General features: G+C 42.4%; 1 protein-coding gene across 1 annotated transcript in view; it reads left to right on the top strand.

The window, feature by feature from the left end:
• LOC142570341 (synaptogenesis protein syg-2-like) overlaps window positions 1–18,828 on the top strand; it is a 125,510-nt gene that overhangs the window by 42,254 nt on the left and 64,428 nt on the right. Inside the window, exon 3 of the mRNA XM_075678728.1 lies at window positions 17,935–18,045. Within this exon, the coding sequence (XP_075534843.1) occupies window positions 17,935–18,045 (111 nt within the window). The remainder of the gene's footprint in view (window positions 1–17,934; window positions 18,046–18,828) is intronic.

Below are 18,828 nucleotides of genomic sequence, written 5' to 3'. Positions count from 1 at the left end.
AATCCTTGAAGTTTCACTTTTTATTTCTCATATCTAAATCATAGGGCGGCGTCCGGATCAGCGGTGTTTCACATTCACCCGCCATAAATGCATAATCAGAAAACTCTGCTTCAACGGTGAGCAGCTGAATGGACCGAGTGCAACAGAAGAGACGTCAGGCTACGACAAGGCGCGCTCGTATAGGAACGGTCGTAGCAAGGAAAGGTACGACCATTTTGCGTCAATGCCACAGGGCATATTGTGTGTGTCATGAAGCTTTGCGAAATGGCGCAAGAGAAAGTTATGCAAGGTATTCATCACCAATGCCTCAGGTTGGGTTATTCGTGTACTTGAAGCAGTCTATCTCGACATAATGTAGCACCTTTTCTGTAGCATCTATATCGGTGGCTGAGCCTGCTCCTACAGCTACGCTTACGAAGCTGTGACTTATTCCATCTGTGGTTGTTACAAACTATGTTGATGACGGTATAGTTGTTGCAAGTTGTTCTTTAAGATGGAGTTTGTGCTGCGTAAAATGGACAGAACATAATGGAACACTACCGACCATCTAGACTGCTTCTGTTCCTTTCTGTCCTTTCTATTTCTGACACAAAAACTCAGTCTTCTAGAACTGTGTATGTTAAACTAGACACTGCGGTGTCTGCAGCTTCTGAACTTGCTCTCGGTAACGCGCGCACGCTGCCAACGCCTCGTTACGCGGTCCATCACACAAGAAGTCCGAAGCACCCACTGGACAACAATGAAAAATATGATTGAATATTGGTTATTCTTTATTATTTGTGTGGTTTTCCGAATTTTACGCCGTTTTGTTTTTCATTTTAGAAACGCTTGATACAGTCATAAGTTGCGGATTTTTAACATGAAGTTCTTCTTTCGTTAGTTACCTCTCATTAATTTTTGTTATGCTGAGAGGCAGCGTAAAAATCTTGTGATTGTCATGCTTTATATAGTGATTGTTTTCTTGAAATAAACTTGAGTTGATAGCCAGCGCCATGTTGTTTCCTCTCACATTGCACAGTCCGTGTCCAATAGCGCTGTTGCAACTTTGTCTTTAAATTTCGTGTCGTGTCACTTAACGTGAAAGTCGCGGTTGGTCCGTCAGTCAGCTTGAACAGAGAGGACCGGCCATTCTCAAACTAGGCGGCAAGCGAGAAGAAGAGAAGCACTGTAACGCTTCACTGCTCGATCGTAGCATGTGTTCGCGTGCCGTGCAGGGATCAACTCTGCACGGTCCAATGCGCTCGCGATAGCGACAGAAGCAAAGAGTCAGAGAGCAAGAAGCAACAACTTCTACAAAAGCTTTTCCAAATTATCGGCTGAAACCATAACACCATAAAGTTCCTCTAGCTTCGGCACCCTAACCTTGCACTTTGTTTAGTGCCAACGTAGGTGATTTAGACTGAACGTGACTTTTATAGCTGTAGCAGTGAACAAAAACTTTAAGGCAGCGGAAGCATAATCATTAAAAATACAGATTTAAGGTAACTAGTAATAGACACATAAATAACTTATAAAAACCGGCAGTTATATTTACTGAGAATGTTAAACTAACTTTAAAAAAACGAGAAAGGAAACGGGCTCATATTTTATATTCAGCATGCTCTTGTCATTTAATGCAAATCATAAATATTCGACAGAACGATATTTGAAGAGTCTTTTTAGCAGCGTTAAATTTAAGACAACTTTTTCTTAGCATTATTAGTATTAATATGTAGTGTTTATGACGGTTCCAAACGCCCTACCTGCATTGATAATATTTCCAAGCAAGGGTGACTTGGACTTTGCAATAATCTAAAAACTCGATGAATGATCACTTCAGTTTTTGGCTTGAACATTGATTTTTAGCCATTTACAAAAGCCACCTTATCTTTTTCACGTTTCTCTTATAATGAAGTTTTCGTTTTACTGAGGCATCTGAAATTTCGATTCTTTGCTAGTGAGCCTACTTCATAAGGCCGAAATGTACGATATATAAGAAGTATGCAAAAACCTTTGTTTTTAAGCAGCTATCTTTTAGCGAAGCCTATAATTTGCTTTCACGGAACAGCTATTTTATGAAATAAGATTAATGTGCTTTGCCGCAACACGGTTTTAGCTAAGACTGAGAATTTTATGCGTACATGGCACGTTTCTAGTTATGCGAATTAGAGCTGTATATTTTGTTTCCAGTACTTGGCAGACTTCTGAAATGAACTTTGATAGTTACGCGTGCCGTCTCTAATTTTGCGCGCTGTTTACTTTTCTTTGACAACTCTTTCCTTTCTTTCTCTTTAGATCACCGACCTTTATGTGCTCTTAACTGTTTATCACTGTATATATCACAATCATCACCCAGCATCTGGAGTAGCATGTCAGGCGAAATGCCAGGCCAACACCTCCACTATCTAATTAAAGCTTGTTTAATTCTCTTTCACACCAGCCTTTAGATCACTAAACCATACTGTTTCCTAATTACTCTTCCTGAAACCGAGGACGCCCCCCGCTGCAGGTTTATGCAACGTCATGGCAAATCAGTTCTGCGGACGCCCACAATGTGGAGGAAGGCTCATGAAAGGAAGCATTCTATGCACCCTACCACAGCACGAAGCTACAAATGAAATCCACAAGGGTTTCCCTGAAACATGTGTAGTTGGAAAAAAAATCGTGCTGACTTGGGACGTCATGTGGCCAGCAAAAAATCGTCGTGCCACAAGCAAACTAGCTTTTCAAGTGCTGTTACTCCGGAGTGAAAGCGTTACATCATCTATATCTCAACCGCAATGTTCCCAATCTGTAGTTTTTTTTGACATGTATATATGCCTAACAGACTACTTTTTTTATTTCCTTAGCCTGCACCAGGCGCGCCGCTGTTATTTCTACCTTATTTATTCATTTACGGATTTTATTAGGTTATTTATTTATTTATTCATTCATTTTGCCAGTGGTTCTTGCCCGTTGTCTTCCTATACTTTCTTGTTACAAACTAATAGCGCAGTGTCACGCCATAACTCTTCCTTAAGCTTATAAAATAGCTGTCGTTGCGTTTAGTAAAACTATTCTTGATAAAAGCCAATTCCAGGACGAAATGTCAAAAATATATGCGTTTTCTCAAAACGGATTTCTTTAAATTATACAGTTGCAAGGAACACTTATTTTTCAACTGTATGTATGTATGTATGTATGTATGTATGTATGTATGTATGTATGTATGTATGTATGTATGTATGTATGTATGTATGTATGTATGTATGTATGTATGTATGTATGTATGTATGTATGTATGTATGTATGTATGTATGTATGTATGTATGTATGTATGTATGTATGTATGTATGTATGTATGTGGATCTGTTTCTGTCAAAATATTGTATGGCAAACAACGGCATCGTGCTATCACGTAACATGGATGGGAATTAAAGGTCTTGTTCACGTAATTTTGTTCCAGAATATCGTGAATGAATGCAAAAAATAATGGTGGCGTAGCGGCTTTTGCGTCACGCTCTTGAGCCGGAGGGAGCGCGATGAAATCACGGCATCGGCGGCGACATTTGGATGGAGTTGAAATACGAAAGCGCCCATATAGAGTGCATTTGGCGCACCTTAAGGAATCCATGGTGGTGGAAATTATTCTGGAGTCATCCAATACGGCGTGCCTCATTTTTGTATCATGGTTTTGGCACGTAAAACTCCAGTGTCATTTTGAATAACTGAACGAGAGAATAATAAACTTCAAGCAATAAGTGCGAAGAGGCTTTCTATGCAAAAACTATTAGTTTAATTATTTACATATTTCGTAAAAGAAGCAACAGTGTCTGTAAAACGCAGATAATTTAAATACCTTTAATGCTAGTCTAAACGTGAGCCAAGTTGCTTCTAGATTTATAGCTGGGACTTCCAATGAGAACTTCACTTGAACTTACTTTCTCTTTTTCCGTCACACATCACGCCTGAACTGCAGAGAAAAACTCATATTCATCTGAAAATGATCTAGCGAGAATTACCTTCGAGGCTAATAATATAGTGTCAAGAGATAACCAGGATAATGCACTGTAAAGAGCACTTTGATACGTTCAGATTAAAAATTCATTAAGAAAACCGAAGTACGATGGCCTAATATAAACTTACCTATAGCCCGTTTCTTCACATCGAATAAAATTCAACGTTCAGTTATACGCGTGCCCCTGAAACAAATAGTATTTTAAGAGGTCATACTACGTACGCTAGTGAACTTCGACGATTGATGGCTGCAGAATTACTTGCTTTACAAAGGCCTGCGCTGTAGCGCACTTCAAAAAACGTCCACTAGGTCTACCAAAGCTTATCGCTGGGTTTAATTTTTGTGTAACGAATAAGCGTGCATTTATTTTCGCTTTGGAGATAAAGTTCTGCAGACGTAATTGAACTAAAATATATAGACAGCAGAAACAAACCCCACAAAAGCTACACATTTACGGAGGATGAAATGTTATAGCTACAATATGCGTAAAGAGACACGTTATAAAATAATACACCTTGGAGTGTGGCATAACGGCAAGAAATGCAGTGCAAACTCAGATAAAACCTGGAGATAAAACCTCACCAAGAATCGATAATAAACTTGCATGATGAGTAGAATGAACCGAAGAAGCTCGAAGTGTCAGCATAGCTTGCAAGAACATTATTCAGGTCTCGGTTGGGAAAGCACAAAGCAGAAGTGGTTAGAGGTGACCAAACCTATTCGCCAACGTCAACGTTTGGCCAACGCAGCCCTCCCTTTCTATCGCGTTCAAGCAGCTTTCTCATGTACACGTATTCCTGTCGCTTCTCGCACTGTATATATGCATGATATAGTATTTGGTGGATGCCGTCAAAATGATGCGACCGCACCAACTAAGCTTACGCTACCAGCCTTGCAGTCTCGCTGGTTATTCTCTGAATAGAATCAGCCGACCGGCGCCACCAGAATTGCATATTGAAATGGAAATCTCTGAGGTGGATTTGGCGCATCAAACCAAGTGGTGGTCGACAAAAAAAAGAAAACAGAAATCATGCAGTACAGCACGTTATTTTTTTAAAATCTCCGACACCCTTTGGTCGATTTTGCATCCAATGAGTAGGATCAAGGCTTTTTTTTTTTTCACTGCATTGACGTATATTGTAACTGTGTTTCAATAGCTTAGTATATTCTGAGAAAAAGGCCTCTTTGGCTTACTGTGCTGCTTTGGGAAGTCCATCAATCTGCCTTATGGAAATAATAAGAAGATATTGTGCTGAAAGGAACTCCCCTCTTAACCCCCTCAGAAACACCTTATATGGGTGCCTTGCTTGAAGTATCAAGATCTTATCTTTATCTAAGAGAAATTCTAATTAGTCAAGTCGGATAAAGTGGGTGTTAAAATAAACATCTTCACCGCTTCAGCGATTTAGCGAGGAACAAGTTGCTTTCTTTGACGTGTTTCTGAGGTAGTTGGGGTGGCAGCGGTACATTTTATGCATTGCCAAAAATGGTGTGACGCAGCACCATTGTACTGTACCTTATACGACGGCATCCATCCACTACTTACCGAAAGCCCGAAAATGCAATCGTTCTGACAATGACCAGCCATAACATTGTGCATGAGGCCTCAGGTAAGTTGAACGTGTGCCCATTAGCGCCAATTGAGATAGGAGTCCGACCGAACCGGACAATTGATTAGTGCCTAATGTCATTTATTTACGCACATGTGTCTCGTCGGTACGAGACGCGATGGTTTTACAGATGGCTGTGGCGCATGCGCCCTAAAGAGCATAGAACCCTGCGCGTTCATTGCAAGACAGGACCCCACATAGCAGTCTCGCTGATGCCATGCAACTCAGAGGTCACTTCAGAAGGGAAAACCTCATTACCATCTGATCTTGGCGAACATTCGGTAGGCTTTGCGGCCTGTCTAGACGCATTCGCCTACGGCACGGGCTACAGAAACTGCGCAGTCCTAATATCAGAAGTTCGGGATATGCATATCCCTTGCCCCTAAGATGATATACACCTGTACTAGAGGGGCTGTTCCTCTAATTTCGTCTCGAGCGTGTATCGTAGTTTAGAGCACGTTAGTAAAACTGGTAGTTTAACTAGTTATATGAGCATGCTAAGATAAAGTTTCTACGCACACGGAGCGACTACTTGGAGCCGATTCCTTGTCCTAATATAGTATTTGCGCTCTTTCTCTTTCTGTTTTCTTTCTGTTTATTTGCTTTCGTAAAGCTGTATATTGAAAAAAAAGTGACGAGTTAAGCTCAGGAACATACCAAGTGAAGACGTTCTATACACTGGAAACTTAAATAGTGCAGCGTAGGTAAATAGAACCGAATATGCAATGCTAAGAATTAAAGATTAGTCGCACAATATTTCTTGAGGCAGACTTTCCTTACGAAATCAGGCGTGCGCATCTTGATTTGCGGCTTACAGAACACTACTTACCCTTTCTTTCGTCTTATCTTTTCCTTATGTTAGCCTATGTTGCTGCTTAGCCCACCTCTTGGCAAGACCAAGCTTTGCTTACGCCTTGCAGGCTGCGAGACCTCACTGGATTGATCGAAATCCGTAAGTTTGTGACACTGAAAAGGGGAGTAAAAAGAAACAACCTGTATATGTCACCTGCAAGTCAAACTTCGTTTGTACTCACTCCGAGAGCTCAATGTATCAGGAGAAAAAAGGGAATAGCAGACTGGAGAAAAAAAATACGGAATTCAAAGGAAGGATTGACACGACAAGCGCCGAGCTGGAGAGAAAACAAGCAAAACAGAGGAAAAGAGGACGAGCCTCAAGAACAAGAGCTGGTGGCACACGCGAACGTCTAGGTAGCAGCGGTATAAAAGGATAAACGCGACGTAGCCCTTCCGGAGTGGAAGTTTGCGCGTCTAAGTGAATGTAACGCAGCGGCCACTTTGAAAGTAGCGACATTCTTCATCATTAAACAATGTGGGGCTTCATTAGTGCTATGCCATGCAGAATCTTTATTTCATTATTTGCCTGTTTAAGGAGACTGAGGCTTGTTACAGGTCAGAAGTAAGCTTTCGGATTTCTGTGTGTTATGTACTCCATTATTTGTAACGTAGACAGGACGAATGCGATTTTTCGAATCGATAGTAGAAAGAGTCGGAACAACCTAATTGAAAACAAAGCTGCAGTCTCTTTCCGTGGTAAAAAAGGAAGCTTAAGACGTCAGAGCACCATATACGTGATGTTGAGGAAAGGGGGAGTCTGTCAGTCATCCTTCTGGAAGGTCGCGGGCAGGTATAGGATTGAGGAAAGCTGTCACACCTAACGTCCCAGACGATGCAATGATCCTACGGGACTGGCTTACGGCCCGCCTTCTATTCTTATTACACGGAGTGCAGAATTTTGTTGATCGTTTACTGCCTAGTAAACTTAAGGACTTAAGTTAAGGACAGACAAGATAACCATCGACTGCGCATTAACGCGTAATTATTACGGGCTATGTATGGTCCTTGTTTCTTCATATTCGTTAAACGTTTTCTATTGCAACTTGCGGGCAATAATGTGAATGAGAAGCAAACCGACATTTAACAACTGTACTTTAGTCGAGCACGCGCAATTAAACGTTAATTTATGTGTGTGTGAGTGTCTATAGTGTTATTCTGATAAACAGAATGAGTCTGGTTGTGAAATAATATAAATTTTTGTTCTTATGCACTTGAACGTTTAATCTTACCGCTATAAACCCTCAAGAATGTGAATTTGGTAGTGGAAGAACTGGATTGTTTCTATGTCGCCAATACGTGACACTGGGAATTTGCTCCTTTATTGGTGCTCCCACGGTTGGGTGCGAATGAACCACGCGATAAGTAAACAAATAAAACAGTAACCTGATTTAGCAGTGCTAGCGAAACGAGGTGGGCAGGCACACCGTTGACGCCTGTTATTGTGACACCAGTGGTGGTTTCAATCCTCAGTACCATGCGCTCTGCTGCAATGACTCCCTCAGGGTGTCGCTGTGTATGACGCTGGCGTCCTTTGTTTTTCTTTAGCGTGGGTGCATGGATTGTCAAAGGGCTTCAGCTAATTACGAGATTTTCATAGGCAGGAGGGGCGCTAATTTCATTTAACGGATGCACATTCTCTTGATCAAGCAAACCTACTGAGCACACGTCTTCCACCGGAAGGCGACAGTGGCGACACGAATCTCATCGACGAGGATTACGAGGACTATGCGCGTGCAGACTTATCTAATTATCAGCACGATGAGCGGGGACAAGGAAGACAAAAACTGCAGATTGTGAAAAATTGAAGATTCTGATATACCACAGCGGCAGGTTTCTACCTGAGAGTGAGAGGGTGACAACTCAGGTTGGATGTTTCATTTTTTTATATGGAGGAGCATGCTGTATAGCAGGCAAACGACACTGATCCGAAGCAAAGTGGCAGATTGTCATCGTCCGTGAAAACGCGCCTAGTGACGCACAGGAGGGGCCTCGTGCAGCTAGTGCCGATTTCGGGCTTTAATTATTCTCTTAGCTCACCCAATTCTGTGCCAATCAACCACAGGGGGTATGAGCCGCTCTTGGGGGAGACAAGCACGCAAGCAAGCAAGCAAGTAAACAAACAAATAAACAAACAAACAAACAAACAAACAAACCAGTAAGCAAGCAATCAAGCAAGCATGCAAACAACCAAACAAACAAACTAACTAACTAACTAACTAACTAACCAACCAACCAACCAACCAACCAACCACCTAACTAACTTTAGTAAGAGAGCGCGTGGCACTGGCCAATTGTAATGACACCCGGAAGAGGTGTAAGCAACCTAAGTGTGAACGGTTTTCCTATGCTCCAAGCGTGATGTTCATCATTGCCTGGAAAAACACAACTTCTTCAATTTCTCTCAGCACTTGAGTGAGCAAGACCGAAAATAGAAATTTTCTGAAAAGAAAAAAGCGTTTAAAAAGACAAAAACCAATATTTGCATAAATTCTCGGAATCGGCCGAATATGGAGTAAATGACCTCTGTAGGAATTCGCGACATACCTCTTTTAGGAGGAAAATGCAGCAGCGAAGTGATGTTTTCACGCCGCTGCTTTCACTAGCAGTATTTTTTCATTTAATTGTTTAATTTTTTTATCCAAAGTTCTTTGTACAGGGTGAATTTGCTGGTCAATCTAAGCACGCAGTGCTTGTAAAAACAGTAAGGCTAGCAAGTAAGGCTAGAGGAATGAAGAATGAAGGACAAATGCCCACTTTAGTGGTGCGTGAAGTAGCGAACCTTTCATGCTCTCCAATAGTTGTATTTTTCAGTGCTGTTTATGACGTTTTAAAGAATGCCGGGCCGAACTTATACATGTTTCTGTTTGTAAGTGCTGTTTGTCGTTGGCCGGTCACATTCCCGAATAATGTGTCTAGCATGAGGATAGGTTGGAATCTACTATTAAGTGCACCTATAGCACAAGAGAGTTTTGTAAGTACAATTCCGGTTTATATTTTACAGGATCAGCACATGAACACAGCTTAATGAAGACGCTGCGAGAAAGAGGGAGGTGCGCTAAGTGGTCGCGCAGACGCCAACTTATCAAATTGGATGATAAGGGCGCACAAACTTCCACCACGTCGTTCGCCTTTCATGACATGATTAAACACTAGCAAATAAATTTAGGGGTTTAATACTTCGAATGTTCAAGGTGGGCACGGAATTGCACTTACGACCACGTACTGAACAGGAGATTGCCAAGCCAGAGAGAGTCTATGAGTGAAATTTAAGTTTAAGCAACGCTTTGGATAAACGCCAATAAGACAAGCACACCAATCGTATGTTCACCTGACACTTTACCGCATTGTAAAATATAAAGAAATGCGATCTGATAGAGGCATTTCAATTATACACTCAAGCCGTTTCTGTCAATTAAATATGTGGTACACGTTACATTAGAGCCTTCTCATAGACACATGCTTTGCGATTTTCAGAGTCTCAAATGGGGCAGTATTTTCGCGTGTTGTTGTAGTTTGTATATCTTTTTCTTCAATGAGAAGGAAAAAGCGCAGAGAATGAACTCAAAAACTGGTTGTGTGCCTACCCTTGGCTGGGTGAAAAGCACCGCTCTCTCACTCTATGCACTGATGCACCTCCTCTACTCTCAAATGGCTCTCGCCGGCTGAGGGGGCCGCATTGCAACGGAAAGTGCCTTCGAGAGCTCGTAGCAAGCGCCCAATTAGGCAAAGGCGTGGTTCCCGCGTGAGGTTAATGCACTCTTTATCTCAAAATATATATGTACTTTTCTGCCTTTATTTTATGTATCCTTCCGCATAAAAGGGAAACTGATCGGAACTTTTCCGAGAGCAGGACATTTTTCGTCTTCGCCGAGCCTCTGATACGATAATTTCTTTTTTTTTTCTTTAAGAAGCAAGGGAAAGAACTAGCGACATTGACAAGCCTGTTTTCAGTTCTCGCATCGTCGCGGTACGTTTCAGCCATGATTAATCTCGTCTTAGCTTTACCTGAGACACGCGCGGAAGAAATTTCAGTTCCGCTCGGCCAGTTGAGGACGTTACTGGCGATATTTTTCTCGCTCAGGTATACTGATGGGCAAACGTGTCTACAAGGCGTGAAAAAAAAACTACAATAGCGCTGGTGTTGCGAGCAAGTGAGCATAACCATAATAATTCGACTGGCTTCACTGGTTCAAGAACATTGGCTTTCCAAGCAGCCTTATAATATGTCATCAGTTCTAATGCTTGAATATGAGCACATCGATGCAGATCACAGGAGTATCCTTTGTTAGATGTCTGTCGTTTGTGCATCTTACGTTTTACAAAATATGTTCTCGTTGTACTGAGTCGGCTAACGGTAAAAATCACCCTGCTTTGGCTGGTTAGAACAAAGAACAGTACAGGAAAACGCGTGCAAAAAAGTTCTGAGATTATCTTTTTTGAAGAGAGGAAGTCAGATTCAAGGCAGTACTTCATTTTCACATCACAATATCTTTCGAATGAAATTTTTTAAAGTAAATAATAAAACAGCTGAGCACTCAAGTAACCTTCTATTCAATTTTTGTTTCAATCCTTGATTTCGTGACTGAGCTTGTGTGTGTAGGGTTTCACGGACCATTGTTAAGTAAGTATAAAATGTTGTTGTGTCGCCACGTGGAAGCATAGACCTGAAATAACACCTTCGAACTAAGATTTCATGCATCTCTTTGTAACACGAACATACAAACTTCCGACACCCATCCACCTGCCAACCTGCGAATTTAAGTTTCTTTAAAAATCCGCCGACACAACTTCCCTACCCCTACCCTCCCAACCCTGGAAATGGGACGGGGGGCTCTGTAAGCGATATTGAGATTTGTGTTCTATTTCTTTTCTTTTATGTTTGCCCGGAGTAGACACGTTTCATGGAATAACTAATCACATTATTAACGATTATTTGCGTTCAAACACAGCACAGAAGTAGCAAGAAACTTGCAAGAGCAGAGGCTGACAAGCAGCACACTGTTTTGAGCTTAACGGTTACTTCTGCTGCGACTTTTCTGTTGTCGATTTAGCCTCCTGTGGGAACTCATCTCAACGAACTTGCTCGAAGTATGAAGTGCGAGTATATATCTTGTGTGCCTCTACCAACATAATATTTCCAAGAATTTCTTTGGAGACCGACCAGTGAAACTTTTGCGCGAACAGAGATTTCCGCAAAATTTGATGCAACGTTCGTAAAATCATAGAACCAGCCCAAATTCGTAAGCTTTACGAGAAATTGTGAAAAATTTAGCAGGTGTGCATCAATATCACGTACATAATTGTTGAGCATTCAGCCTTCAGTATATCAGTAGACGACACCGTCTCAAGAACGGTGACTTTCAAAACCAGCAAAGCTACGACGACCAAACAAGAATTGTAAACTGGTCCAGGCACAGGGTGCAGTTCATTTGAGAAACTAATTTCTACATTGCTCGCATTGTGTCTCAGGCTCTACTGCTTTACAGAAACTTGATATATGCAGCATACGAACGCACTGTTGCGATGGCAGATGGCGCGGTGTTTCCTCCATGTGAAGAGCGCCAACAGGCGATTAGCCTTTTTTTGAGAGAGCGCTTATATGTACCCTTGAAGTTCGCTCGCAGTGCTGTCACCGTGCGGTCAGCGCACCTCACACGCGGAACGTTAAAAATCTCCGGAGACGCAAGAAAAGCGTAGTGCGTTTGCGTGCAGAAAGGATGAAGCTAAGTTAGACACAGCCTCATTCATGTGCATACCACATGTGTAGTGTGTAACGTGGTATGAAGAGAAGCTTTAGTTGTGCTTTAATATGGCAAATGGTGCTTACATCTCCAGCCCAATACCAAGCACGGCACAGCGTCAGTGGAAGGAGAAATGGAATATGAAGACGAAAGCAAGAGAAGGAGGGATAATTAGCAGGAGTCTCGTCCGTTCATGGAAGAGGCCCATGATAAAGGCAGTGGCTGGCGGGGTTCGGGCGCTTATAGGTAGGCTGTGATCCCGTTCGCCTCCACAAACACCAAGAGGCTGTGGAGAGCTAGGAGATGAGGAAGGGGGGGGGGAGTCGACAGGAATAGGATGTTGCTGGGTGTTGCAGTAAGTAGGCTCTGTTGCTTGTAGACAGCGATGACCTTTTGGCGTTCCTGTGCCAACGCTGTCTGGGCAGGCACAGAGAGGGTGCTCTAGGGTCTCGAGGTCGCCGCAACGTCCGCAGGCCGGTGAGGTGTAGATATGAAGGGAACGGACTGTAATTTTCCAGCTACAAACGCTGACGGTTTTCCTTCGGTCTCATCTCGTGCACCAATCAGGTACGATGCCTGCAACCCCACTGACGACGGTCCTCATCACGCCAGCGTAGTGAAAAACCTAACAGCTGCTAAAACCTAAAGGCGATGTTTCTCCTGCGCAGAAGTTCATCCACGCTCCGTGATGCTGTCGCCGCGTGTCCTCAGAACATGTATAAGCAGCTTCGGCGCAACGCTAAACCTTGCCATAGCTTTCGATGCTTCGCTGTTTGGTTGAAACTGCCCAATTTTGTTTTCATGTGTTAAATGTACGCTGAGCGCTCACCGAGGTGCTCCGAGGGATTCTGCGATACTTATTACTGTTAGAATAGCTAATCGGACAATTAGCAACTGGGATTATGCACAACAGGCACGAAGCAGAGAAAGGAAAGGAAACAGAGAAAGGGAATTCCTATTACGATGTTCAACTGGAGTAGAAACGCAGAACTGCTGTCTAAAGAAACACCCAAATAATCTGATTAAAATTTGTTGCGTGTAAAAGAAACACCCAAAATTTAGGGACTGCAAGCTTGAGATTAATAATTTAGAGCTTCTGTGGCTCTACAAAAATTGCAAGGACTTGCTAAATTGAAGGAATGTTGAAGCAAAAATTTACAGTTGCCTAACTCTGAAAGAAAATTCCATTACTTATTACCATTCTGCAAACTTAGCCTCTTATATCCTCGAAATTGGACAAATATGGTGACTTGCTTATCTGTTTAGGTGGAACTATTACATCTTTAACGTAATAGTTCTGCGGAAACCCTCAAGGGGGAGAGAAGTAATTAATGAATGGAAAAGGAGAAATCCATCCAAACGTAGCAAATTGCTACAAAGGAAACCCTTACCGGTTCCTCGAAAGATAAAGCCTCGCCGTTGCAGAAAAATGGAACAGCGGCTGCCCTGGAAATGTGGTGGTGTCGGGTTCGAGTCCCGGAGCAGGGCGAATTTTTCTTCAACTGCGAGAGTTTTCTTTCGAGGAACCCGTATGAATATCCTTTGTAGCAATTTGCTGCCTTTGGGTGGATGTCCCATTTTCTTTTTATTTATTACATTTTTGCGTGAAATCCGCGCATGTTCTACTTAATAACTTGTGGCGCATATCTTGCGGGGATTAAAATATAGATATTGTCCCCCTTAAGTGTTCTGATAGATACATTTTACATAAGTTTGCAATTGTTTTTTTATTAATGAGCTGATTGTTTATAGATATAGAGATGGTAGTTTCCTCTCGGTGTCCTCTATATGTGCGCTCGCTTCAGGCTGTCGATTCGTTATTCTCGCCCAATAGGTCGAGTAATGTTGGTCAACATATCATGAATTTAATTACCTTCATTTTCTATGACTGACTTCTTTGGAGCGAACAATTTAGGCGATAACAAGAGACTGCCGCTCAAGTCTATAGGAAAGCACACCAAGAAATAGATTAGAACACGGTTATATCATTATATCATCCTAGAATGGTATAGGTCTATTATTATTCTACTTCTATTACTCGTATAACTTAATTTCATTGTAGCCTGAAATTTGCTGCAACTTTTTCAGTCAGCTGAAAAAACTCGCATTCAGGACGCAATAAAATACAGTGAAGTCTTTGTAACTTCTCTATTTTGAAACTTTCTTTAAACAATTACGCCATCATTCGACTACCTTGACTTCTCTATTGATGTTTCTGGTAACAAACACACGTGCGAAGTGTATGGGGCCCACTCTGTGCAACATTCAGTGACCTCGCCTTCTTGTCCTGTTCGTAACCGCAGGAGCTAGACCAGTCTTCGTAATGGGCACTCTTCTGTCTGTATTGGTTCCTGTCGTGAACACTGAGAGAGACCTTTAGAGTATTGTTTGGAAAAAAGCAGAGAAGGGATTGATACGAGCGGATCCTTTACAGACATAGGTAGCGGTAGAAGATAGAGAAGTTTTGGGGAAGGGAAAGAAATATTAAACGGGTGTACACAAAAGTACTAGAACGAAAAGCATGCAAAGCGTATACCTGAGTAACTGAAGCAGGCAAGGTGACAGTTTTTCACTGCCTCTTTTGGGAGCGGATGCCAATACATGGTCATTAACGTCATTAGTGCACTGGCATGAGTGCAGAGTTTATACGTGAGCTTTCCTATAGGCGAACAACTTCTACAATTACAGACGACGTGCCAATTACAAACATTGCATAGGAAAGCCATTTGGTATCTATTGCAAGTTCTCGCACATTCCCTAAAGCCGAGCCAGATGGTCGTCTGGTCCCGAGCTCTAGTATGCCCGCAACTTCACTCCGTTGCAAGGTTATCGTAAGCGTGCAAACATACCTTCGAGAATACTGGGTTCACCTTCTGCTACGTAAGCTGCGCATACACCCCGCTTCACCCCATCTCAGAGTCCACCCTTTCGGCTGTTCGCAGAGAGAGCGAGCACTGACGGCATACTCATCACTGCAGGCTCCTTGGGCTAAAACAGCTGTCGGCCGTAGCGATAGAAATTCGGGCACAGCCTATACGATGCTTGTATTAAAATCGGGGATAAAATGTATTCCAAGTTGTCCAGACTATCCGCTTATTAGATAAATCAGGATCAGTGTGTTTTGCCATATGTTCTTTATCTGGCAAACTTTTTAAAGCCGCGGCTTGCCATGTTTCTTGTGCAGTAAGATCCTCGTTATGGTCACCATGGAAATGTCTATTTTCTGCCTAATTGTTCTCGGGTGTGATCAATTGTGAAAGATTTGTTGTGCATAAAGTTTGGAAGTTAGATGTGTTCTTTGTAATAGCTTGTAGCAAAGACTATTATCGCTAGTTACTCGCTTACTCTGGGCACTGCCAGGAAACCCTGAGCTTCGAACATTCGTGCGTTGTCGCGGTTTAGTCGCCGTCACCCATGCTTCGGCGCATTGATTCAAGTGGGAACCCATTCACTTATTCTTGATCCGTGTGCGACATGGGGGGCGTAAGTTGGAGTGTGAGTTGGGGTGGATGTGTCTGAATGAAGTGTGAGAAACTTACTTTGCCAGAGAGCGCTGCTCCTGCCTTTGTCACTGTGCAACGAGCGGTACGCACCCTTGCGACGTTCCATGGTGCAAGTCCTTTCTTTGGAAGTTATCGACATGACGCTGGACGATAAGTGATTTTTTTTATCCTCGAGGAATGCGTAAATCGTTAAGACCCGGCAACACCGGCAGTTTTTATTTAGTAGTGGTCCGTGGACATGGTCACATGGACTCATTTCATTACTTAATAGGCCAGCCACTGTTTTGGCGGCCAACTACTGCACAATCAGCTGAGCACTGTTCCACATTTTTCTGCATGAACAGAGCATAGTGCATCCGCTACAGCCAGTTGGGTTTCAGACAGCTCATCGCACAGTAGCAGCGCAGGAGCGGTAATGGTTTCGTATTCGCGTTACTTCTCTGGGACAACGTGCGGAGCGCGACCGAAAGCACAATCTCCTTCCTCTAGAGAAAATTGCTCCACGAAAACGGTCTATTGCAGGGTGCAGATTATGTGACAAAGGACGTGACGGACATGAGCTGTCTTTTTTCCAGTGGAAAGAAGGCACATGGGGGACGTCCTCCTTCCAAAGGGTCGTACGTGCCTCTTGTGCTACGCTGTATAATGCGTGTGATGGACTAAGTTTCCGAAAGGAAACTCCAATAGCGACATTGATGTGTCTTCCTCAATAGTGCGTGGAAACAGTACGCGTGGCATTAGTTCCAAAGGCTCCAATTTAAGCGGGAAAATGGCAAAATTACAGGCGTGACAACTCTCTTTCTTGCATCCGCTCCCAGAGTGTTGATTTATGAACACAATTTCTTTTCCATTCTTTCTTTTTCCTTTCTCACACTTTCCCTTTCGTCAACTCAGATACCTCTCCCAATATGTGAAAATAAGGACCAACAATAAATCGCTGCTCATGTTTATGCAGTGCTAATAGGACGTCGCCTTCGCTCCTTCAATGCCCTCCTCCCCTCTGCTCCGGTGAACAGCAATGAGGGGTCGTTAAACAAGCCTCGAGGGAGACAGCCTCGGCGTGAAGAAACAAGCAAATTCTTTGCCTGAGGCAATCTGCAGCAGCATCTTAAATGGAAGCCCACGCTTTGTTTTCACTGCTGGGCGTGTCCGCCCTTTCGCGTCTCTTATTCAAACTGGCTGCTCTTTCTTTTTCCCTGTCCATGTCTTCGCCATTAGCACAGCGCTCCCTGGGTAGAAGGATTTGGTTAAGAAGCTCCCGTTGAGATCATTTAATGCAGCTATAAATAATGGCATTTAACTAGAGGAGTTGAACCACGAACTTGAATTGGTTTATTGAAAGAGAGCAAGATCTGTTTAGCAATGTCCTCCCTCTTGCACTGTAACTAGATTGAACAACCCGTATGAATTTTTAAAGCCATGGAAATCAGTCCTACAGAAATGTTGTCTTCCTACAATTCCCTGACATGCTGCAACATTGTAATATGATCAAAAAAGAGAAAAAATTCACAAAGTCACATATGTGGAACCTAAAGGTGGCAACACATAGGAAAAGCCGCAGTTTTACATCAGATGAGAGCAACAGCAGTGTCAGAGATATTTCGCCACGCAGCAAAATTCACAGAGAGGTACAAATCCATAAGCATTGATCCTGCGTGAATGCTCTTCTTCTTCTGGTGCAAGGGTAATGGATAACATTGCGGCCCACTTTAGCGGTACCTGCAACTATCTGCGAATAATTGCAGCTAAGAGAAAGGAAAACCAGAGGTCATAAAACACAACCATTTAAACAATGCTTTTATATTGTTTGAAGTACTAATCTTTGGGTCGGTTTGTCATGGCCCTTTTATGTAAGTTTATGAAAACTGCAGTACCGAGTACAATGTTTAATGACGGAAACCATGCTTTTGTCGCGTTTCGTGATTGAGACGAAGTTTGATTCCACCACTTCCTGTCATTCTGTTATTAGTCTGTTTTAGGTTAAGAGAATTTATAACATGTCAGTCATCTTTTGTCAATCATTTTGTCAAACATGTCAATCATCGTCTCTCGAGCCTAAAAAAATGAATTGTTTTATACCTCAAGCGCTGGAAGAGCTTTGTTGTAATATAAAAAGTATCTTCTACGAGGGTGATGGCTGTACGGTCTTTTCACGATACATGGTGTGTTCTTCGTTTTCATAAAGTAAAAATAAAATTACAACAGTTACACAAATATCGTTCAATCTATCTTTTTTTTCTTGCTCACAGTACCTCCCAAGCGGCCCGTCATAATGGACGAAAATGGCACGAAGATTGACAACATCACCAGGCCGTACCTCGAGGGCGAAGACCTCACACTGACCTGTGACGTCTACGACGGTGAGATCCTTTCCCACACTAACAGTCCCTGTTATTTGCTCAACTTTTGAACCTATTTGCATTAATATTGCTTTCAGGATACTTTTGCACACGATATAACTTGTTCTATTAAATATTGTATCCCACGAAACATGTGTTAACATTTAAAAATGTGCAAGTGTCCCGTGGCTAAACGAAACCAATGTACTTTTGTTTACCGTCGCTTGATGTAAGTCTGACAATTTCTTTATTTCATCTTATTGCATAATTAGTCATTTTTATTGATTCGATTAACTTCTCAACTATAATACTCGGAGCGAAAGTGTGATTGCCTTGGTTCTGCTAAGCTACGTGACGCTTGCGGATTTTTTTACAAATTCAGCACAAGTTACATGGGGCACTTAGTATATAGCCGAGCAAGTTGTGCCTTTTCGTCTACAAATTGTCCTTCCAGAACATAAATATGCGACTGCAATATGGCCGATTGGAATACCTCTTGAATTTCCATGGCGAATGCCAAGAAAATTCGTTTACTAATGCAACTCAGTTTTGCAGAGTGGTTCCGGCTTCTTCGTCTTGAGTGAATTATTAAGCTGCAGAAGCATTTTGTAGATGCTCTGTGCGACCGCTGCTGTGGATTTTGATGGATGTGCGACCTTGAGAAGACTTTTCATGCTTGCAACCAGATGAAAATTCTCCCGATAACTCGTTCAGTGTCCGAAAGATGGCTTTAATGTTCTGCACCCCTGGTTCATTCATATCAAAAGACCGGTAGAAAATATGTAAAGGTGGTTAAGTGTTGAC

Source organism: Dermacentor variabilis, chromosome 2 (genome assembly GCF_050947875.1).
Source record: "Dermacentor variabilis isolate Ectoservices chromosome 2, ASM5094787v1, whole genome shotgun sequence".
Classification (NCBI taxonomy): domain Eukaryota; kingdom Metazoa; phylum Arthropoda; class Arachnida; order Ixodida; family Ixodidae; genus Dermacentor; species Dermacentor variabilis.
This window is presented reverse-complemented; position numbering and strand designations above follow the sequence as displayed.